The sequence below is a fragment of the Melopsittacus undulatus genome, chromosome 3 (genome assembly GCF_012275295.1).
Source record: "Melopsittacus undulatus isolate bMelUnd1 chromosome 3, bMelUnd1.mat.Z, whole genome shotgun sequence".
Classification (NCBI taxonomy): domain Eukaryota; kingdom Metazoa; phylum Chordata; class Aves; order Psittaciformes; family Psittaculidae; genus Melopsittacus; species Melopsittacus undulatus.
This window is the reverse complement of record NC_047529.1, coordinates 14,512,376-14,535,655: the sequence shown is the minus strand read 5'-3', so window position 1 is coordinate 14,535,655 and position 23,280 is coordinate 14,512,376. Positions and strand designations below refer to the sequence as shown.

The following is a 23,280-nucleotide window of genomic DNA, read 5'->3' as shown; positions in this document are numbered from 1 at the left end:
GAGGAAGTCACAGTTCCTCTGTGCTAAAGAGCACTTCTTTTGAGAAGAACAGAAAACATACAGCAATTGCTAAAAAATGATTTATGAAAGCATTCCATGCTAATTACTGATTTTAGCTGTATTTTAGCAAACTGATATGAAGAATATATTCTTTGCATGAAGATCCAGTACAAGAAGTCTTGTTTTGCTGCATGCACAGTTTGTGGCATCCTACTAAGAGTTCATCTCTGTTCTTTGGTTTTTGGTTTTGGGGTATTTTTTTCTTCCCTGGAGTGCAAAGTACAGCATAGTGCAGTTTGTCTTGGAATACAGAATACTACAGCATCTGTGAAGACCACAAGATTTCCAGCTGTTTCCTTGGAGATGTTACCACTTGAATTGCCGTTCCCCTGTAGGTTTTATCTGAAATAAAAATGCATCCAGAAGTTCTTCCTCCATTGGAGGATGAACTTGGTTTTGCTAATTGTGGTTTCAAAATAGATTTTTAATCTGGGAACCCACTGCAAGATTACATCTCCAACATGTTACAAACTTTTGATTGCTTTCTAGAGGGAAGCTTGTAAGGGTGTTAGGCTTTCTGTGCAGCTTTTGCTTTATATTTTATGTTGAAGAAAATACTTTCTTCATCAGTATTTTCCAGTCTTACACTTAATGGCTACATCAGTATTAGTCAACTAAATAGTGCCTGAACATGCAAACTGTATCTTCAGGGAATGGTCCCTGGTCCATGCTGATTCATGTGCTCTGCGGGAGGATTGCATGAAGCAGCATTAGTCCTCCTCAGGGCTCCTGCTAGCAAAGTAGCAGAGTGGATGGCTGAATTTCTGTACTATACCAGTTTTTAGGCAGGATATGTCTAAATGGCAAGCTCTCTCATTGATTTATCCAAAAAGAAATACATATATGTTTACAAGAGGACAGCATGGACAGTTTTTGTTACTGTCTAAAGATTAGGGCTGGTCTCTGAGATCAAGTAAAATTCATTCTAATTCTGGTTAGAAATTAGCAGCTCTGGTTAGAAATGAGCAGCAGTCATTGTGGCATGGGGGTTGGACTTGATGATCTCTAAAAGTCTCTTCCAGTCCAAACCATTGAATGATCTTATGATTATCTGTGGCTCTTCCCTGCATTTAATGATCTTATGATCATCTGTGACTGTTCCCTACCTGGGCTTTGAGTAGGGGCATCCTATACTGGTTGTTGCAGACCAGAACATTTTCTGGGGACCCCAAATGACTGGTTTCCCCCAGTATTCTGCTACATGCCAGAGCCTTGTCTGCCGCAGCACGCCAGAGCTGTGTTTTACACCACTGATCACTGAAGACCATAGAGTCATAGAATCCTAGATTCCAACACTCTGCCATGGGCAGGGACACATTCCAGGTTGCTCAAAGGCCCATCCAGTCTGGCCTTCAACACTGCCTTGTACGGGGCAGCCACGGTTTCTCTGGGTAGCCTGTGCCAGCACCCCACCACCCTCACAGGGAAGAACTTTTTTTTCCTATCTTTCCAGATGTGTAAGGCCAGACACCCCTCTCCATCTCCTGCAACTGGTGGGGTCCCTCTCACCCTTTAGGGAATAAATCTGGGGAGCTGGATAGATCTGGTGGGATCCAGGAGCCTCTGGCTTGGATTGAAGCATGGCTTGTTTGGAAATGTGTTTAACTCCAGCCATATGAAGGCAGATTCAGATGAAAATAGGTGTGTACAACATCTAACATAGGCAATACAGTTACAAATGGTTATGAAAAACAGGAAAGAAAGAAAGAGAGGGAGGGAGGAAGGAAGGAAAGAAAGTGAGGGAGGAAGGAAGGGAGGAAAGGAGGAAGGGAAAGAGAGAGAGAGAAAGGGGAGAAGAGAGGAAGAAAGCAAGCCAACTCATGAGTAATCTGCTTTTAGTGAGGTTACATTAGAAACGCCTCGCTCCTGTCCACCTGATTTGCTGCCCATCCTGATCAAGGTAGTATTCAACATTTCCTGTCATCTCAGGATATGTCCATTAGAGCCTCACTCATTAGAAACACCTTTCCTCTATGTCAGAGCATGTTAGCTGCCAGAGCAAATTTTCCCTTTGTCCAGACTCCACGAAGGACTTCAGGCATAATCTTTTCCCCTCTGGCTCTGCTTGCTTTCTCCCTACATATAACCTTGCCAATATTCTTAATGAAACATCATTTCACTTGCCTGCAAATGCAGATATCCCCTTCGTTAGGTCAGGTGTGTCTGTCTTGCAGTTGCCTGTTTCTTGCTTCAAAAAGGGCTGAAACTCCATCCCCCTCAGCAGTGAGTCAGTGGCATATTTCAGCATGAAGTGTTCATATTTTTACATTCTCTTTCAGGCAGTACTGTAAAATCACTTGATGCAAACATGTAAATGGGAAACAAGTGAGTAATTCATGATTGCCTCCTGATTAAGATCAGTAGGACCATAATAATCAGATTGGGGTGACTGATCCCAACATCTTTCTCTTAAGCATACTGCAGCAGCCAGGAATCCACAATCGCATGGCTGTGAATAGAAATTAAAACTAATACCACCTGCTTTCTGTAGTCTCCATGAGAGAGAAAATTGTTGGTGACTCATCTCCCAGTCTGTTGGTGCTGCTTGAGCATGCTGTCTCATGTATTAAGGAAACCGTGTTACCCCTGCCTTTGCCTTTTGCAGTTAGGGAGAAAACGGAGATTTGGAACTTTCTAAAAGTAGATCTGATGCATCATACAAGTGTTAAATTCACCTGCAATGAAGAACATTAAAGAGAGAGAAACTGAACTAACACATAAATCAGAAGTAAGGTTTCAGGGCACATTTGACAGTACTCTGAAGTATTCTAATTTCCTCATGTAAACAGCCCTTTGGTCACCCTAGAAGTAATAAATTGAGTAATCAGCATCTCATAGTTCATAGGATGTTGATTCATGGACTGCCTTAGAGATTGCCAACTGCCAGGGTGTACTCAGGAGAACTTAGGACGAGACTCCAAAATGTTGCTGAAGGATTGATGGAGCTCGGGAGGACTCCCTGGAGTTTTGCTTCCAGCGCTGGTTGGTTATTTTTAGAAATGCCAATCTCAGTAGCTATTAATAAGAGAAGAAGTGGCCCAAGATAAGTGGAAATATGGGAACATTAATGAATTGACTCGCTGATGTTTGTCTGCTTTAGATTGATGGCCTTTGAAAAAAATTAATTAGGGGGATTTGGAAGAAGCCAAGGATAAATGTGTAGTAGGGGATTGGTGCTGTGGAATAGCTGCTGTGTACAATCCTCTAGTTCTTAATGAACTTCAGTTTTAAAGGTTTAATAATTTAACAGCTTTGAAAACAGGCTTGATACTTTATTAACTGTGATTTTAACACAGGTGGGAACAGGAATATTGTTATCCTTAAGCAAGGGCATTTCTGCAACAGCCTTCATTCTGCAAGGGTGTTCTGGTGTTGGAAGCTTTGATATACATGTATACCATCAGATAATCTTACAAAGATTTAGTGTGGCCTAACTTCTGCATAGTACAGACCAAAAACTTCCACTTGTCTTGATTCATTAAGGGTTTTGTGTCTCCACGCACCAAAGCTTTCCTTGTGGGCAGGGAAAGAACTAGTAAGACAAACCCTACACAAATCTAGTGAGCGGGTGCTGAATGTGTGGGGAAATCTCCTTTGTGCTTCTTCCCTCCTCAGCAACCCTTTCCCCCATCTCAAGCCAAACTATTCCCAAATTTGTAAGACCCAAACAACTAAAAAACCTCACCAGTTCTATAATTAGGTCAGGTAGGAAGTATTTAGAAGTTAGAATACTGATGAAAAGGTGATTTCCATCCTAGTGACTTGTAATACTCAGCAGTTTAAATAGCATTGAATCAGAACTGTGAGCAATAGCAGTTTGCAGGGATTTAAAAATAAATACCATTTACTTTCATGGGAATCTTCCTCTCTGACTGCATTGTTCTTACACTGCCAGCAAGTGGTAATCCTCCTTTTCAAGGCTGTACCAGGGGTTAAGGGCTTAAAGCTTGTTCTTAGTCAGACCTTTGAGTGTAGAGTTTGTTGAGTTGGGGGTTTCAACTTTGTCATGTTTATAACCCAAATTTGATGCACGCTTGCAGTCCAGCTTTTCAACTGCTGCTTTAGCTGAGAATTACTTCTGGCTTAAGGCAGGCTTATCTCCGGTGTGCTTTGTTCGTCTCTGCAGCCTGTTATAGAAAAGACTTAACACTCCTCCCTAGTCTACCAGTCTCTTCCCGCAGTGTGGGTAGCATTCTGCACCTCATTGCCTGCAGTCACCCTACCCAGAGCGGCATAAGGACCTCTCCCTATGTCACAAGCGGAGGTATTCATGAGACAGTGAGGTTTTTCCTCTAAAAGCATTTTCAAACCAGGACTGCACAAATGAATGCCATCAGTTCCCATGCTTCTTCAGAACACGTTAATTTGTGCTCCCAGAGAAAAAAAAAGAGATAAAACGAGCTTCCCAGCAGACTCTTTCCAAAGCATTTTACTCTCCCTGCTGTTCTTGGAATAAGCGGGTTCAGCTAAACCTCTAAACGTTGTAAGGCTGTTTTCTTCTGTTGGGGTTGCTTAATTTATGGACAGAAAAGGGAAAAGATGCAACAGAATTCAACAGGGTCACTATTGCTTACAATGATGGTACCTAAAACCATGCAAGGTTACTTCCAAACAAAGGAAAATCTGAGGTCCCCTGCATCAGGCACCCAGGAATCATCACAGGCAATGAACCAGGGAATGATGCACAAGGCAAGCTAGGCTGTACCGCAGCTGCCTCATGGTGTGTCTAGTTAAATATCACTTCATTTGAAGAGGACCAGTGGGAGAACTGCATTTAATCAACTCTGGAGTCAATGACAAATGCACTAGTAAGGGAAGATGAGCATTTGCAAGCCAGGTTGGAAGGGCATTTTGGATTCTGGCAGCACTTAGGGTGATTAGGGTACCAGTTGGATGGGAAATTATATCTGCCGTAGGTACTCTGGTTTCTCATTGTGCGTGATGCTGTAGTTATACCTCTTGTATTGCCACTGTGTGGATTCTCAGCTCTAAAGCTTGGATGCTAGTGATCCTGCATGCAGTGGACCTCAGATACTAAGTTTGCTAAGGTACATGCTTTCCCCCAGAGATGCAGTCTCATCTCTGGACATTTGACTAAACCAACCAGAATTAAATATTCACAATAACAAGGTGGTTTTGTGGCCTGCCTCTTGGTTTAAGCACAGAGACAGAAGTGTGCTGCCTGCTCCTTAGCGGTAGGGAGGCTGTGTCCTCCCCCCCTAAATCAAAGAGCAAAGTAAAAAAGTGAGTGGCTTTTTTATCATGAAGTCATTGCTCATTTAAGGTAATTTTCTGCATGAGTGGTGCCTTTCTACCCTTCTGATGTGAGCAGTATATTAGTATGCAGGCTTGGGTAGCTGAATGGTAGACCCTGGAGGCATCACTCCATTATTCAGAGCTCTGGGGAGGTCTGATCTGCTATGTCTGTTTTTCCATTTTCCAGCATTTGTAATTGCATGTGTGTTTTCTTCGCCTTTTGTTGGTTTTGTGCTGTGGTGGGTGTTTTGTTCTGGTTTTTTTTTCTTTCAGTTGTACCTGCTTTGAATTTGCATCTTTTTTTTCCCTTTAAAAAAAAGCCCCCAGACCTAAATTACACTGAAATAATTTTAAACATGTTACTCCTCTGATGTCCAGAAGTCATCAGGCACTGAAGCTGTAAGAAACCTTGGTGTTTGAGGTTAGTGGATGGCTCATAAGCCTGCTGAATTTATAATTGCTTCTTCCTTTTTGTCAGTAGCTGAAGTTTGAATTCTGTATTCAGGGTTTTCTCTTCTTTTGGTAGGATGATGATACTCCAGTCCCTAAAGAAGCTTTCCCTTCCACTCTTCTTCTACCATTCGGCCTACAGACCTTCATTTCTTTCTGTTCGGGATTGGACTTTTTTTAGCTCTCTTTTGAGGCTATCCCCCACATTTTGCAGTCCGTAGGTGTCAGCACTTGCCAGGGTCCCCTTTAGGAGTTACTCCTGCTGTGTAAATACAATGCAGCCCTCGTGCCTGTTGTCATTTAGCCCAGCTTGCAGCGTATTTGCTTCAGATTCTGCCTCTGCCCAAAGAATGTGAGTAGGCTGCAGCAGGTCGGATCATTGTGTCATTTCTGACACTGCCAGTGCTGGGTGTCTGCAGGAGGGAGCAAATATCCAGTAAGCATGCAGACATCATCTCAGCCTCCAGCTGTTCGTTGCCCAAGGACTTCTAGAGTCAGAGAGGGTGCCTTTGTATCTGATAGCCCCCGAGGGATTTTTCTGTCTTGCCAGTCTGCCTGCTTGCAACAGCTGATAAACTTCTCTCCCCATCCCTTTTCCATAAGCTTTATAGAGGTCAGTTGCACTGCCCCACCGTTGTATCTTGAGCTTGGGAAGAGTAATCCTTTGATCTAGGTAAACACGAGTAGAGGACAGTCCTTTGTTAAAGCCTTTCCTGTTTTCTCCTTGAGGGTTCCTATTGCTATTGTTTGGACTTTGTTGCTTGACATCCCACAATTAATCCCTTCTGACTGTAAACCTGTAGCAAATACTTTAAACTGTTTCTTTAATACAGCACCAGTGATGAGTATGTGAAATGTAACATAATGAATTCTGAAATACTGGAAGTCCTGGATCCTCCCCCTCCTAAAAGACAGAAGCATAAAGCTCCTGACTGGATGTTCTTAAAGAAATTCATGTATTGTGGATCCTTTGTGTTTCCTCTAACCAGCAACTCAATTGTTCTAGTGTCATACTCTGATTTGGGTGGTTACCTTTGGCAATAACAATGATTGGAGAGATTTGAGTCAGTGCTTTACAGTTACTTGAAGCACCTGAGCAATAAAATGGCAAGACTGATAACCTTCTCTTTTGAAGTACAGTAGTTACACACAGTGCTGAAAAACACATGGCAGAAATGCTTCCCTACCTCCTTTTAAAGTAATCTTTGTGAATTTAAATAATGTGTATGCAGGGGAGTTTTGGGTGAGTTCCCATCCCAGATATTTGTGTTGTTCTAATGTGTGCATCATCTAACATAGCAATCTAGGAAATCGGGAGAGAGGCTGTAACCAGCACGTCTGCAGAGACAGAACAGTGTGAATGAGTGCATAGCAGCACACACATGATCCTCACACTTGTGAGGACTTGGTGCCCCTGGAAGTGCCCAGCACCACTAACCAAAGCCCACATGCTCGTCCAGGGAGGGAGAAAGCATCACAGCCGATCACCGAGCCACCAAAGGGATCTGCTCAACCGCTGCTGTCATTCCTAGATGTGCTTTGTGGCCTTCATGCCTCTACATTGAAGACATGGAGCACAACTGGCTGATCCCTGAGTAGCTCTGACCAGCCTGTCCTGACACACAGCTTAGCAATAACTGAGTGCGAGACATCCACTTGTCAGAGCTTGCTACACCCAGGCAGCCTGGCTTTATGCTGCACCCCTCCTGGCTGTGAGTATGCACTGCGCTGTTAACGGTTTTCTAGCTCCTTGCCAAGTCCTGAATCTCTTACTCTTCTTTGTGAGAAGTGTTGGGGTTGTGCCAAACCGACATCCTGTCCTGGCACCAAAATATCTTGCTTTGACTCCACGTTGAACATCACTGTTCTTGTAGTTTATTTGGGGCTTTTTGTAAAGGATATGTCTCCTCCCGTCCCAAGGATAGGCACTGGCTTTACATGTGGATTTTTTGGTGTTACCATCTCCAAACCCTAGTTTTACTGTCCACCACTGCCTCCATGTACCCTCCATGTGTCCTCGGTGTGTGAAAGCCAGTTTCCTCTAAACTTTACACTGCTGACATATGCAGCTGCCTCAAACTTCACTTTCTATGGACATAGAAAGGTTGGTGGTCTCAGTATCAGTGACAGAGAGTGGCTTATCTTACCTCCATAACCTGGATTCTTGTCTGAAGCTAAGGTGAGGCTGCCACTGAGTATTCCTTTTATTCACCACAGAGGAACTGAACATACACTGAATAGCTATCTCTATCCCTAACTACTTAACCTAAATCGGCTGCCAAAGGAGATGGACAGCGCCGTCACCATAGAGTCACAGAATGGTTTGGGTTGGAAGGGACCTTAAGACTCCTCCATTTCCATCCCCCTGCCACAGGCAGGGACACATTCCGCTAGACCAGGTTGCTCCAAGCCCTGTCCAACCTGGCCTTGAACACTGCCAGGGATGGGGCAGCCACAGCTTCTCTGGGCACCCTGTGCCAGGGCCTCGCCACACTCCAGGGAAGAACTTCTCCCTACTATCTTTTCTAAATCTACTGTCATGTTGTCCCTAAAAAGTTGGCGTCTTACTGCTTGTCCTTGATGAGCATGCTGGTTGCAGCAGGTAGCCACCTCCTTTGTTTAGTGCATCTGAAAGCTGAGATACTGTGGGTAAAGCTGCCGGCTACTCCAAGGGCAGGGATCAGGAATGCACAGACCAAATATTTATGCTCTGTAAGACCACAAATTACTTTTCAAACACTAAAAGCCAGCTCTATAAATACATTACTCTTGCACGGAAGAGGTTTTTTTTCGGCTGCAGTATCTGCTGTGACGTCTGTCAGCGTTATCTGCTTATGCTGGCATCAGAAAAGCAGACTAGCTTGGCTTGTACCAACAGGATTGTCTCCTTATCTCTGCACAGAAGATGCTTGTTTGGGGAGGTGGGGGAAGAGATTGAATTCTCCTGTCACAGGTGCTTGCCCTGTTCAAACTGAATGCACTAAGGTCCATTAATAAGCACCCTCTCCTTTCTTCTTCCAAGTGCAGGCATTTTGGTGCCTTTAAATGAGCCTCATTGATAATTTACTCCCAAGACTGGAGAAGTGTCTGGAACCGCAGCCAAATCCGCACCAGCACGCCTCATCTTCTAAAGCAGTAGTTTAATGTCTCCCTGCAGCGAGATCTCACCGTAGCCTCACTCCATCCTGGTGACGTAGCAGCCTTATCACGGCTCTGTGGAGGTCTGGCACTGCTGCCGTTCCTTCCTATAAGCTAATTACTATGCGGCAAGATGATCAGTTTTCCCCCAGACCAGGCTTCTATTTGTGTTCTGTCAAGTAGAAAATTAACATGGACAGAGGCCAGGGATGTTTCACATCTGAGTGCGCTGAGGCTGAAGGTGGTGATGGGAAGGCAGGATGGATTTCTGAATGGCAGGCATGGAGGATCAGGTGATGTCAAGAGTTGCGGGCCCGCTTCATTAGCCAGATCATCAGAAAGTCGAGTAGCTGGGGAAGAGCTGGAGAAAAATGGCCCATAGGATGCACGGTCCTCATTAACCATGTGCTCTGTTCAGAACTAAGCTGAACAGGATTTCTGCACAGCAGGTGAGGGGTGTTGTCTGCAAAATTTGGAAGCGAGACGGTAACTGCTATTAACTTACGTTCGCTGTATTGATTCATTATTTGCCGCACTGGAGCCTTTTCAGAGCCTCCTTGCACTGCAAAGATGCAGACAGAATTGATGTTCAAGTGACCCTCTCCACTTCCATTGCTGCTGGGTCCAGATGAACACATGAACTTGTGGGAGCCCTGTCAGCGATTTGCTGACACAAGCACATGCAAAACTGAGAAGAGGTTGTGAAGGATTTTCCTCTGCTTGGTCATTTGTACTTTTTAATTATCATAATTATTTACTTATTTAGTTTAGTGCTTTGATGCTTTTTTATTAATAACATATGATAATCACCTGCAGGCTCCTGAGCATGCCTATTGCTTACAGGAACACATGGCAGCGATCTTGGGATCTTTCTGCAGTTTGCTCACATTACTTTTATTCACCAGAAGTCATTAACATCTGATGTAGCAATCTGCACTATTAAACTGTAGATCTGCAGGAACCTTTCAAGTTGTTCTTTGATACAGAGATGTCAAATTTATAACACTTAATGATCTCTTTCTGATGAGTGAGAGGGGAAAGTTCAGAAGGCTGGTTTCTGACTCCTGCCTTCTTGCATTGAACACATACTGGAACAAATTCTTGAGGCCATGTGCTCTATTTTTATGAAGAGGGTGGTGAGGCACTGACACCGGTTGCTCAGGGAAGCTGTATCTGCCCCATCTCTGGCAGTGTTCAAGGCCAGGTTGGACGGGGCTTGGAGCAACTTGGTCTAGTGGAAGATGTCCCTGTCTGTGGCAGGGGGTTTGAACTAGATGAGCTTTGAAGTGCCTTCCAGCCCAAGCCACTGTGTGATTCTCTGATGAAGCAGATGCATGGGGATGCTGCTGGTTTAATGGCTGGTAGGCTCGCTCTTGGGATCGCTGAGTGTTTCTTCGTTGGCATTTAAAATCTCATAGCCCATAGGAAAGAAAATCGATCATGAATGCCTCACATGCTCTGTGAGTCATCCTTAACCCCCAGTCTCTCAGTAATACCTTGCCAGCTGGGCTGGATATTTCAGCAGCCATCTCTGGAAGAAGCCTCAAGACATTCCGTAGCCTGTAGATCTAAAATCTCACAAACACTTAACTTCACAAATCTGGGGTTGTGTAGCAGACACATTTCATTGTCCCCGTCTCTCTCAATGCCCAGCAGCCACACTAATGGCAGCTCTTCGTTAAAGTGTAAGAGAAGTTATGGTATTAGCTCTTAAATGTTTAATTTTGCTTGGTCTAGAATCAGATCTGTCAGCTCTGGCTTCATCTGTTGCAGTTAAAGGCAGCGTTGGCATGGTGGCTTCCTCACTCCTGACAGCGGATGCTTTCAGTGCAGCTGCCTTTGGGCAGGTCTGTGTAGTCATTAATGAAATATTGCTTCTACAGTAAAGAGATCAATGAGATGTAATCTCACCATCTGGAAGCTCTAGGATGGGTCTTACCTGCAGACTTACCATTTAAAAATCAGTTCTAGCCAGGGCATCTCCTGTGTGCTGAGTGGCACCTCAAAAGCTGAGTGATGTAAAATCAGTTATTTAATTCTACCATTAATTTAATTGGTTTTATTTTTTTAAAAAAAAAGGAAGAAAAAAGTTACTGGTGGCAGAATTGCATTTGAGATTTGGCCTTAAGAATGAATCAGAAAATCCCTGTGTGATCCATTAGTTAATATGATAAAGCGTTTGCTCTGGTTTTCCTTGTTAGCTCTGCACCTTCACCAGAGCATGAATTCTGCGTGTGACAGGATAGGAGTAAACATGGTATATCTGCTTTCTTTCATAAGCAGTTTACTAAATCATTCTGTGAAGATACCATAATCCTTACAACCTTTCCCGAGTGTGGCTGGTGTGACTGTACCCTGCAGAGCACTTGGGCACGCCAGGCTCCCATCCTGTAGTGTTGCTGCAGAAGCTTGCCTTGTTAAACTGGTTTTGGTGTTTGGCAAACCTACCCCAGCAAATTAGAACTGGCCTCCAAAGCCAGTGTCCCCAAATGTCCCTTGAGATTGCTGGTGACTCAGTGTCACTGCTCCATTGCAGAAAGATTCATCAGAGATCATATTAACCTTTAAAGTTGAGGTGGTTCCTCTGAAGTAATTGCTGAGGCTCCCTCTGCAGCTGGGAATGGGGGGAGGTCAGGCTGGATCGGCAGTGCATGTGGGGACCTCATTTGCTAGATAAGAGATGCTTGTTTGAAAGGACTAAAGCTGTTGGTCAGTGAGAAGCTCACTATGACCCAGCAGTGTGCGCTTGTAGCCCAAAAACCGACAGTGTCCTCGGTTGCATCCCCAGCAGCGTGACCAGCAGTTTGAGGGAGGGGATTCTGTCTCTCTGCTCCGCTCTGGTGAGACTCCCCACTGCAGTCCTGTGTCCAGCTCTGGGGCCCCAACATAAGAAGGATGTGGAGCTGTTGGAGTGAGTCCAAAGGAGGCCACCAAGATGTTGTGGGGGCTGGAGCAGCTCTGCTATAGAGACAGGCTGAGAGAGCTGGGCTTGTTCAGCCTGGAGAAGGCTCCAGGGAGACCTTAGAGCAGCTTCCAGTGCCTTAAAGGGGCTGACAGGAAAGCTGGAAAGGGGCTTTAGACAAGGGCCTGTAGGGACAGGACAAGGGGGAATGGCTTTAACCTGACAGAGGGGAGACTGAGATGAGCTCTTAGGCAGAAGTTGTTCCCTGTGAGGGTGCTGAGGCCCTGGCACAGGGTGCCCAGAGAAGCTGTGGCTGCCCCATCCCTGGCAGTGTTCAAGGCCAGGTTGGACAGGGCTTGGAGCAACCTGGTCTGGTGGAAGGTGTCCCTGCCTGTGCCAGGAGCGTTTGAACTGGATGAGCTTCGATGTCCCTCTGAACCCAAACGATTCTGTAATTCCATGATCCTATGATAAATGAGGGATTCTGCTTTCATGTAGGAGATTCAAAAGGTGAAGAAAATCTTTATGAAATTGGTCAGGTCGTAGACCATACCAAGCCATCCTAGATATAAACTGAGATAAGTTAATCTGTAGTGTATAAAGAGTAAACTGCAAAGGGGAGAATTAAAGGTCTCCTGTGCTCTTTATGTAGTGTGGTTTCTTCCTTCATTTTTATTCATCGAGCCCAGGAGCTGGCCGTGAGTTGGAGGAAGGCTCAGCTCTGTCAGAGGCTGCATCTTTTGTGTTTGCAGTAAATCCGGAGTGAATTTAAACAGAACAGGGATCGGATTTTCCGGGGAGGCTGGGGATATTCAGGGCTTTCAGCTTGTGGGTCATGCCTTCAAAACTAATCCAATTTCAAATCCAAAAGGCCACTGGTGTTCTGCAGCAGCAAAGTGAGTTGTTGAGCTGATGGAGGGAGACCCAGGCTTCAAAACTTTTTTATTGCAGACTTGCTTTGTGATTTCAGGTGAATTACGCAGCTGCTGGGATCCTGGCTTTTCTCCTGGGCCAGGGAGATGGCAGTCCCTCCCTGCTAGACAGAGGTGTTGTGAAAACAGTAATGGGAGATCTCTGGGGAGCAATCCGGGTGGGAAGGAAGCACAACTTGCATTTGAGAGAAAAAAAAACAGAGGCTTTCGCATGTGGATTTCTCTTCCTGGTCCAGCAAACAGCCACACACAGACTAAATGCAGGTCAGGCACAGTTGCTGTTTGTAGGTTTGATTCTGCTACTCCTTTAGCCCTTATTAGCAAAACGATTATGGAATGCTTCACATGCAGCGATATTAACAATCATGTAAGTACATGGAGCTGGGATTTAGACATATCTTTAACTGCAGCACTAATTAGCTCTTTGTGGTTGATGCAGCAGGAGGAGGTCATGAAACACTGAACTCTCTCATCCTGCAGTTTAGTCCCTTCAGAGACTGTTGAAACACGTGGGGGGAGTCTCTCCATGGTGAGACTTCAGACCCTGACACTACGACATGCCTACGAGTACAAAACAACCTCAAAAAGAGTTTCCAGTGCTCTGATTTTACAGCAGATTTAGGAAATCAAAATATTTTCATTTAACTTTATAAAAAACACAAAACATATTTCTGTTTTCTGTTCACATTGCCTGGATTATGTTTTCTGATGGCTGCCAGAGTTCTGGTTGTGCTCAGTAATTCTGCACAGAATCTGTTGTTTTAAAAGGAAAGTGAACATGTCTGAGCTTTCTGTCTAGATGAATTTGAAAATTGAGAGCATCATAATTTGTGAGATACTGGGTAACATTTCCAAAAGCCTCTCCTTGTAATTTTTAGAGGATTTTTATCTCCCAGTATCTTTAGGAACTGTCAGGAAATGAGTGCCAATTATCTAATCCTTAAAAAAAATTAAAGCTGTGCTTCAGGGATAGATGTAAGGATTGTTCCCTGGTTTCTTAAATTAATAACTTTTTGCTGAGTGCTCTGACGTACCCAGGTTTTCTCAGCGGTGTTAAGAATATTGTTGTTTTCTGTTTCCTCAGTGCCGATAAGGCTTTTTGGTTATCTCCAGTCCTTTGCCTTTTCCCCATTGTTACCGTTCTCGGCAGTTGGTTGGAAGGGATTCACATGAGACAGCCTCATGTTTTCCCTGAAGATAAAATTCAGCACTGTGAAAAGTGTAAATGCCAAAGCAAACTCATTGGAGGTTGTGGATGGATCTGCTCTACATTCTTAGCTCGTGCATCAGCGCAGAAATGCGGTGTGTGTCAGTCAGTGTCCAGTACACGAGAGACAAGAAAACATTATTTTCCTACTGCTGTTATGGATTTAGAACACTAGTTTTGACCCTTCCTCATGTAAACAGGTTCTGTCAACTGGAAGAGCAAGGGCCTGCTCCCACGCTGGATCTAAACACTTGCCCGAGTGGCTTCAGTCAGTGGTGGCTTTGCTTTGAAGTCCTGCACAGAGTTGAGGTTTTGGATAGCAGTGGGTTTCAGAAAGCACTTGTTGGACAGCTGGTGAGGTTTCTTCTTGGACTCGGTGGGAGTCAAAGCAAGGAGTATTACAAATCTCCTAAAACTTCTCTTTTAGTAGCCTGGGTCTCTAACAAGACCTGTGGTAAAAAGAGGGTTCTGTTTGCTCACTCACCACTGACGTCAGGCTCCAAGTCACCCGACCCCTATCTTGAGGGACTTTAAAATGTGACTTTGTGATTTCTGAATGATGCCTTTGAGTCCTCCTGATGCTTTGGCAGCCTTGGTCTGATCATGGGAGACACATGGAGGCCAAGGAGATTCTCTCAGAGCTCTTGTTTCCTTTCTTCACTTTTCTAGCTGTGTTGTTGAAAACACAGACATTTATGGTCTGTCCTGTGGCGGCAGCAGCTTCCAAGCTTTCTGCCTGGCTCTTTGCCATCTCTGGGTTTTATTGATGTCCATGGAAGTACTGTGGGTGACTGCAGAAGCATTCGTTGCTTCCTTCTGTGTGCCTTTTCAAAACCATGAAACTATATTCCAACTGTGGCAGAGCATTCCCCTCATAGGGCATGGCTGTGCCCACAGCAACAGAGCAGCCAACGGAGGAACATAATTTGTGATACCAAGTTAAGTAGCTATGGCCATCCCAAACCACTGCAGCCAGTCTGAGACTCACTGCTTGTTCCAGGTGAAGTCCATACCACTTTGGTGAATGTAGCATCACCCTTTCCTCTCCTGTTGCCTGCACTAGTCACAAATCCTTTTCTCAGCACCCTGGAAGGATAGTCCTACTTGCCAGAGGTCCTACAGATGATCTGGGTGTCTGCACAGAGTCCAGGGCTCTCCCTTCCTCAGGCAAAGCACCAAGCCAGGTAGTTACTCCCCCCAAAAAAACTGGAAAGGCTTCGTTACCACCAGAATTGCAGCCAACAAGTTAATGGATGAAAGCAGTTTGGGAAGTTCAGCTGACTCAGGCTCACTGCCTGGCACACAGGGCCCTGCTAACTGCTTCTGTAAAGTGTTCTGAGGGGGAAGGAAGCTTCAAGACATGATATGCCTTGGCTGTGCATCTTCAGACAAGATTTTAGTCACTGCAGAAAGATGTGGAGGCCTGCATAGAGATAAGTCTCTCGTGTGCCTCAGTAAGTCTCTGCTGTGGAAATTTTATGAACTATTAGTAGTTCTTTAATGATCCTGAAAAATGTCTCATTTTCACTTAGTTCTGGGACTAGTGAGCTGTGATGGAGAAATCTTTGAGGATACTCAGCCTCAGATGCTGCATCGCAGTATTTCTGTGTGGCAGGGCTGAGTCAGAAGGGTGGATTTATGGGCTCTGCACAGAAAAGGTCACGGGCAGGGGTTGCTGCACATGGGCAATGAAATCTGATTTCTGCCATCCTGCTGGGCTAGAAGAGTGTTTAACCCTGAAACTATGGTCACTTTTCTCCATCCCTTGCTACAGGCAGGCTTTTTAAATGTATTGAATTATTTTTGAGGTTTAAATGTTAACAGTCAAGAGCCAGGTTTGGGGTTTTATCAGTAGGCTTCACCGGTATTCAGATGCTTCCAAAAGAAGAGAACAAAAGGTAATTAAATAAACCAGCAGCTGTTGCCAGAGGTTGTGTCAGTTGAAGATTGTGATGAGGGACACTTCCAAAAAGCCTCAGCTGGCCCCTGGCCACAGGTTTCCATCCAGGCTAGTGTGATCAGAGCCCCTGTTCTTCAACCAAATCACCATTGGTGAATTTGGAAGTGGCTGGTTGCAATCTGCTTTGCAGAGTTCAGACTAAGCTCTCCTGCACAGCTTGAGATGGGATATTTAAGATTTAAAACCCTGTTTTAAAGACCCAGAATGAGAATGCAGCTTGAAAACTCAGAAAGCTTCTTGAGCCAGCTTTTGACCTTACTTGTCCACTCCTGAGTGATATCTCTTTAGTGATATTTCTTGGATGATGTGTCTTTCCAATGGAAAGAAGGAGTGTGACTTGGAGCAGTGGGAAGAGCTGCCTGAACAGGTCCCACCAACTCTGTGGTATGTTTGCTGTAAATTAGAGCAGCAAAACCTTGGGAAGAGAACCAGTGCCATTGAGCCCTTCCTTTCAGGTATGATTAATGGACAAGTATTGAGAGCATGCTGGGCATTGCAAGTCTCTTCTTCAGCATTTACCCCCAGAATGGCTTGTGAGCAGATGAAACTGCATATTGTTTGAATAGCTGTTGCTCTTATTTTTTAGGACTGCATGGTGATGTTCTGCTTGGGATCAGAAGCCAGCAGCATAGTTTTGTGACTTTGGGGTTTTTGGACTTTTCATCCATGCAAAGTTGTGATAATTTCACAACAGAAAGGTCTGTGAGGATGGATTCCTTCTGCATGAGTTACATGCAGTTATTACTGTCCTACAAATCTTTTATTCCATTTAGCAGTGCTTACAGTGTGGCATTTCCACAGAATGGGTTGGGTTGGAAGAAACCTCAAAGTTCATCTAGTTCCAACCCCTTGCCATGAGCAGAGACTCCATGAGCAGGGGCACAGCTTGCCTTACCAAGGGCAGTACCATGATGCACCTGGAGCATCTCTTCCTCTCCTTCTTCACAGACCTTGGGGTCTGCAGGACTGTTCCTGGCTCATGTTCTCACTCCTCTCTGCAGCTAAAGTTGTTTCTGCTCAGTAACTTTTTACCCTTTTAAAATACATTATCCCAGAGGCACTGCCACAGTCACTGATGGGCTCAGCCTTGGTCAGAGGTGGGTCCATCTTGGAGCCAGCTGGCATTGGCTCTGTTGGACATGGGGGAAGTTTCTGGCAGTTTCTGACAGAAGCCATCCCTATAGCCCCCGTGCTGTCAAAACCTCACCCCACAAACCAAACACAGGTGTCTTGGGAAGAGCTTTTCCCTCCAAAAGCCTCTTGCCTAGAAGACATTCCTGCAGGGCTGGAGCTCATGAGACATCCCAAGTTAGAGCTGGGTAGCCGGGAAACGGTGCTGTATCTTTGCATGCAGCCCTCAGCTTGAGACTTCCTCTTCATGAAGACTTTGCTGTTGCAGGACAGTAATTTTATGCAAGAAGTTACTCGTAAGTAGGGCTGAGATGATGACCAGGATGCTTTGCTAAGTGCCACAGTGTGGGACCCCTGGGGCACAGGGCTGGCCAACTGCATCATCATTCTTGTTAATGGATTGAACCCATTGCCCTCAAAAGAGGAAGAGTTGGCACTTAACTAGTGCCACTTAACAGCTCAGAGATTAATGCAGGCAGCACTCGGATGCTCTGACGCAACCTAACCTGTCTTCTTTAAAATCCATATGTTTCCCAAGTGCTTTAGGAAAAAAATGGGGAGTGTTAAATAACTCTGATCAAGGTGTTTTTAAAAACATCAGCCAAAATACTCAGTTGTCCTTTAACATCAAGAGGGCTCCTCTTCAGCTTTAGATTTCTCTGATCCTTGGAACCAAGTTGTTCTGGGCCATGGATGGGTGGCTTTGCTGTTTTACTGCCAAAATGCGTATGTCATCCCGCAGCATCTCTGCTAGGGAACCCAGAGGACATTTTTTAGGCAAGATACTGCTAAAGATGATAGTTTATTTATTCCAGGTCAGAGATCCCAACCCTCCCAGGAAGAGCACACAGAGAAGGAAGTGGACATGTGCACAGTGGGCTTGGGTTTTTACTTGCCTTCAGATTCAAGCTGCATGTGAGTGAATTTGTGATTCCCTTGGGATGTTTTTCATAGAATCAGAGAATCATAGAACAGTTAGTGTCGGAAAGGACCTTAAGATCATCTAGTTGCAACCCCCCTGCCATGCGCAGGAGCACCTCACACTAAACCATGGCACCAGTTTTAGTTGAGAATGGTGCTCTTCTGCGATGTCACAGGGGCTATGCAGCTACTTTGAAGTAAATTTGCCCAGGTGTTCCCTAATTTGGGATTCTTTGTGAGTTTTCAGTTTCTTCCCAGTTTCAGCTGGAGTGAGTGACAGGAGGACATCACAGAATTACAGAATGGTTTGGGCTGGAAGGGACCTTAAAGCTCACAGACAGGGACACCTTCCACTAGACCAGGTTGTTCCAAGCCCTGTCCAACCTGGCCTTGAACACTGCCAGGGATGGGGCAGACACAGCTTCTCTGGGCACCCTGTGCCAGGGTCTCAGCACCCTCACAGGGAACAAATTCTTCGTAATATTTAACCTAAATCTCCCCTCTTGTCAGTTTAAAGACATTCCCTCTTGTCATAGAATCATAGAATAGTTAGGGTTGGAAAGGACCTCAAGATCATCTAGTTCCAACCCCCCTGCCATGGGCAGGGACACCTCACACTAAACCATATCACTCAAGGCTTCGTACAACCTGGTCTTGAACACTGCCAAGGATGGAGCATTCACAACCTCCCTGGACAACCCATTCCAGTGCCTCACCACCCTAACAGTAAAGAATTTCTTCCTTATATCCAGTCTAAACCTCTGCTATTTTAAGTTTCAACCCATTACCCCTTGTCCTATCACTACAGTCCCTAATGAAGAGTCCCTCACCAGCATCTCCATAGGCCCCCTTCAAATACTGGAAGGCTGCTATGAGGTCTCCACGCAGCCTTCTCTTCTCCAGGCTGAACAGCCCCAACTTTCTCAGCCTGTCTTCATATGGGAGGTGCTCCAGTCCCCTGATCACATTGGAGACCTCAGAGCTGGACACAGCATTGCAAGGTGTGGTCTCACCAGAGTAGAGGAGAGGAGGAGAATCACCTCTCTTGACCTGCTGGTCATGCTAAGGATATCTCAGGTCTGGGTTTCAGGTGTCTTTTTGGTACTTTAAATGAATATAATTCTTCTCTAGGAAGCTGGATGGGGACTTGCCTGGAACTGTGGTGCTTAAGCCCCTCAGCAGCAATTGTAGCTTGCATTCAGGAAATAATTACGGCTATTTTGAACAAATCCGTAAAAGCAGCAATTGCTGCAGAAGTGAGTGGGCAGGAAGGGGTTACCAGCTGCACCTGGTCACTCCCTGCACAAGAGATGCAGCCTGTTCAGTTCCTGGAGAGCCATTTGCAAGCAAGATAGTTTCCAGGAACTGGCTGGAGGGATGAGATTAGAGGAAAGAGGGGCTCCATTTCTTGATGGAGAGCCGTGTCCTATCTGTCCTTCTGTCCCTGCTTACCAGATGCACTGACAATGATGCCATGATGCTGAATTCCTCCTCCCTCCCTTGATGACTAATGTCTGCATCTGTGAGTAATTAGATAAGGTGAGGGCGAAGGCTGCTGTCCTGGACTTGTCCTGCCGCAGGATGCTGCTGCAGGAAAGGCAGCCTAGGTCAGTGTGGCTGAGCTCACCCTGGACATGGATGCTGTGGGATCTCATTAAGAGAGGAAGGAGAGGGAAGAGGCTGTTGGAGAACTGTGGTGTTTGGAGCCATCCTTTTCAGTGAGAAAATTAGATTGTGGCTTCAGAGGCCACTTGTCTATCTGAAGTGGAGCTGAGCTCGTTTCTAGGAGCCGTTGGACACAGCTTGTTGGGGTTTAGAGCCCTTCAGTTCCTGGTAATGATGCCTGCAGCTGCGCTGCCTCCTCTCAAGAGCCTGTCTTTGGGTTTTGTTGTACCCAGGGTACTCTGAACTCACGTTTCACAGTTGTTCCCATGATGATTCCTCTTTCCCTCACAGCTCACAACCCTTCTTAGGACAAAGGATCGGATGCATGATTCAGGGCAGATAAAACAGCTGTGTTCCTGTGTTTCATCCCTTAAAAACACCGTAATTAGTCCAAATGCTAACAAGTAAACACCCCTGCTCCAGCACGGGGAGGCCTAGTGCTGACTCCTCGGAGAGGCCAAGTGCCTGTCGGCACCATCCCTCCACGGCTGTGACTTTCCTGCCAGGCCCTGTCTTCCCCAACTTGTTTGCATTGCACTGAATTAAACCTCTTTGTCGCTCTCCTCACAGGTGTTGGCACAAGGAACTACTACAGGAAGATTGGCTATGAGCTGGAAGGGCCTTACATGGTAAAAAAGCTGGACTGATGCCCCCGAGGTCCTCACCCTGGCCAGCTGCTAGGGGGAGAGGTGAGGAGACAAGACGCATCGTGCAGAGGCAGCTCAAGAGGACAGACGTAAGCTAAAAACCAAAGCCTGCCAACTGCAAAAGACTTGCTTATGCCAGAGCCCACAGCAGCAAATGGGACATCTCTTCTTGGGTGATCATTTCTGAGCTCTGCCCATTGCCTCAGGAGAGGCTGGGGATGTTCCACTTGTGTCATAATGTGTGTAAGCCTGCCATACCTCTGGGAGAGCTCTGAGGCCTTCCAGCAGAGGACTGAACATAGGTGAACTGAGAGCTCTGCATGTGGGGACACTATTGGACAGCCTAGTGGGAAAAACATCTGTTATTTCTGTGATGCTGTCAGTGGGTTTTTAATGGTTCAGCCCTGAAACCGTGTGGGCTATTCTGCAACATGAATTTATTCTTTCTCTGTGTGTATTCATTTATGCTGGGCTTGGCTGCTTCCTGTCCATCCCAAGGGATGCCGTTTGATCATCTTACAGTAGGAGACTGTGAGGATCAGAAGCCACTTTGCTGGCTGTAGGAATTGAGATTAAAACTTAAACTGACTCTCTGTGGTGACACACAGCCATGGAGTAACTGAGGTTAGAAGGGACATCCTGTCTCTAATCCTACCCTAGAGCAGGTCCAGTTAGATCAGAGTGGCAATGCTTGAATATCTCTAGTGATGGAGATACTCACTGGGTATGGATGGAGAGTCCACAGCATCTAGGTCCCTGTTCCAATATTTGACCACCACCCATATGTTGAAGAAGTTTTTCCTGATTAGCGTTTACAGTGTTTCAGCTTGTCTGTTGCTTCTCAGCCTGTTGCTGTGAGCTTCTGGGAAGTCTGATTCTGGTCTCCAAGCTTCTCCATACACACCATGTACTCCAGTGCCACAACCATCCTGGTGTCCTCCACTTCATTTTGTTAGTCTGTATTTCCAGCTCCAGATCCACCCCTTCTCCAGCCCATAGCTCATTGATTTGGGTATGAGGATGCCATTGTGGCATCAGTGTCAGAAGCTTTGGAGATGTCACAGTGCCCAACATCCATCATCTCATCACAGCAGGCAGCAGGGTTGCTCAGCCATGCTCAGTCCATGGGGTATCCCTCCTGCCTGTTCCCAGCTCTCTCCTCCCCTCTCCATCCCACAACAGGAAAGGGTCTTAGGCAACATTTGGGCCCCAGTTCTCCCAGTGAAGAGGTGGGGTTCACTGCCCTGTAGCTCCTCAGATCCTGGTCCTCCTTGAAGATGGTTGTATTTTCCAGACATCAGGAATTCTATCAGGAATGACAGAATTAAAGCTTATTTTTGCAGACAGAGTGAGGTGGGTTGTCAGAGTGAGCTGTGACCCTGGATGAAGAGATCAGCACTTTGCATCCCTCTCCCCAGCCCTTTGGTGGTGTGGGGATGTTCCAGGACATGCAGTGTCCTTTGACACCCGTGATTCAGGCTTTCCCAAAGCACTGGGCCTGGGGCTGCCTGCTCGATGTACCAACAACAGAAGTCCTGACCTCATCCACTTCTTTTATTGTATTTCAATCAAAACCAGCGTAGCAGCTTGCAGAGCAAGCTGACATTTTGGGTGCTGCTCTAATAAATGACTCTGTCAGGAGCCTTCTGGAAACTTCTGCAGTCAGGAGTGCTCAGACACACGTGATTAACCCGGAGGAGGAGAGGCTCAGGGAGGAAAGCTGTCATGGCAGCGGTGCCGCGCAGGGAATGCGATTCTGCCACTGTGATCTATTGCAGCTCCTGCCCCGCAGCTTGCAGGGTCAGCGGCCAGAACCGTGCTGACGGCTGCTGACGCACAAGCAGCACACGTATGGAAAAGGAGAGTCCAAGTACCTGGTAATAAATGTGTTATTATTGAAGGTGAGCACCAGTGTCCTGTTTAAGGGCTGGGGAGTGACAAACCACAGGGCAGCGTGCTGGTACTGAGCTGAGTGTGTTGGAGCCTCCTGCGCTGTGCGGAGGTTTGATTTAAAGAAGGGAGATGGAAGCTCATGCTTCTTGATTTGTTGAGCTGGGTTTTTTCCATCCCAAGACACTGGTAAATGGGGCGCGTTAAGCTTCTGACATGGTACAAAGAGAGGAGATGGACAGGGACATGAGGAGAGGAGATGCAATTTCTGTGCACAATCCTTGAGATTTTCCACAAAATTTGTTGTACTGGTGCCACTGACATAATTATGAATCACTCTGACGCTTCCAGCTCTGACAGCCCAGTTTTTTTCCAGGTACTGGCCAGAAACGCTTACCATTTCCATGCGTCTGTAAGCGTGGCCCTCCAGCAAATCTGGGATGTACCGGATACGTTCATTTCTTGTTTTTTTAAGGCCAATGTGTTTTGAGTGTGCGAGCAGCTTTATCAAGAAATAAAGCTATTTTGGGGGGTGTTGTATTTGTATCTTCCCATTAGTGTGTTCTTTCTGGGGTGATTTCATGCTGCACTTGCTCAGCTGCTGTGAAACTCTCTGGGCTTGTCTGCACAGGCTCGGGTATGTTTTGAAGTGTGATGTATTGATTTGTCTCTTTGATATAAATGCAGCCAAATGAATAGCTGGTTTGTACTTCTCTCCAAGCCCCAGTGCTTCTGCCAGGAACAGGGAGTTCCTCCAATGCATGTTCCTGGCATGTGTCCTGTCTGGTGCTGCTCTGCACACCACTGTGCTTCAGGATGGGGTCGCAGGCCACAGCTCTTCCTGGCCATGGCACAAGCAAACCTCATGTGGAAGCCAAGGATGGCCCTGGATCTGCACTGGTTTAAGGAAAGGTCCTAGACTGGGAGCCTGAGCTGCAGCAAGAAGCCACCCTTTGAGTGGCTGCCCAAGTTTAAAAATACCATGGATGTGTTATTCACCTATGGAGGGCAGGAGAGGGACATCTGAGCAGGTGAGTGTGGGTTTTCCAGAGGCTTTACTGTGGTTTATGGGGTCTGTGGTCGCCTGAGCATAAGTTCAGGGAAGCTTGCCTGGACATAAG

General features: G+C 46.0%; 1 protein-coding gene across 1 annotated transcript in view; it reads left to right on the top strand.

The window, feature by feature from the left end:
- ELP3 (elongator acetyltransferase complex subunit 3) overlaps positions 1 to 22,699 on the top strand; it is a 97,869-nt gene extending 75,170 nt beyond the window's left edge. Inside the window, exon 15 of the mRNA XM_005146390.4 lies at positions 20,193 to 22,699. Within this exon, the coding sequence (XP_005146447.2) occupies positions 20,193 to 20,269 (77 nt within the window). The 3' untranslated portion in view covers positions 20,270 to 22,699. The remainder of the gene's footprint in view (positions 1 to 20,192) is intronic.
- The last annotated feature ends 581 nt before the right edge of the window (positions 22,700 to 23,280 follow it).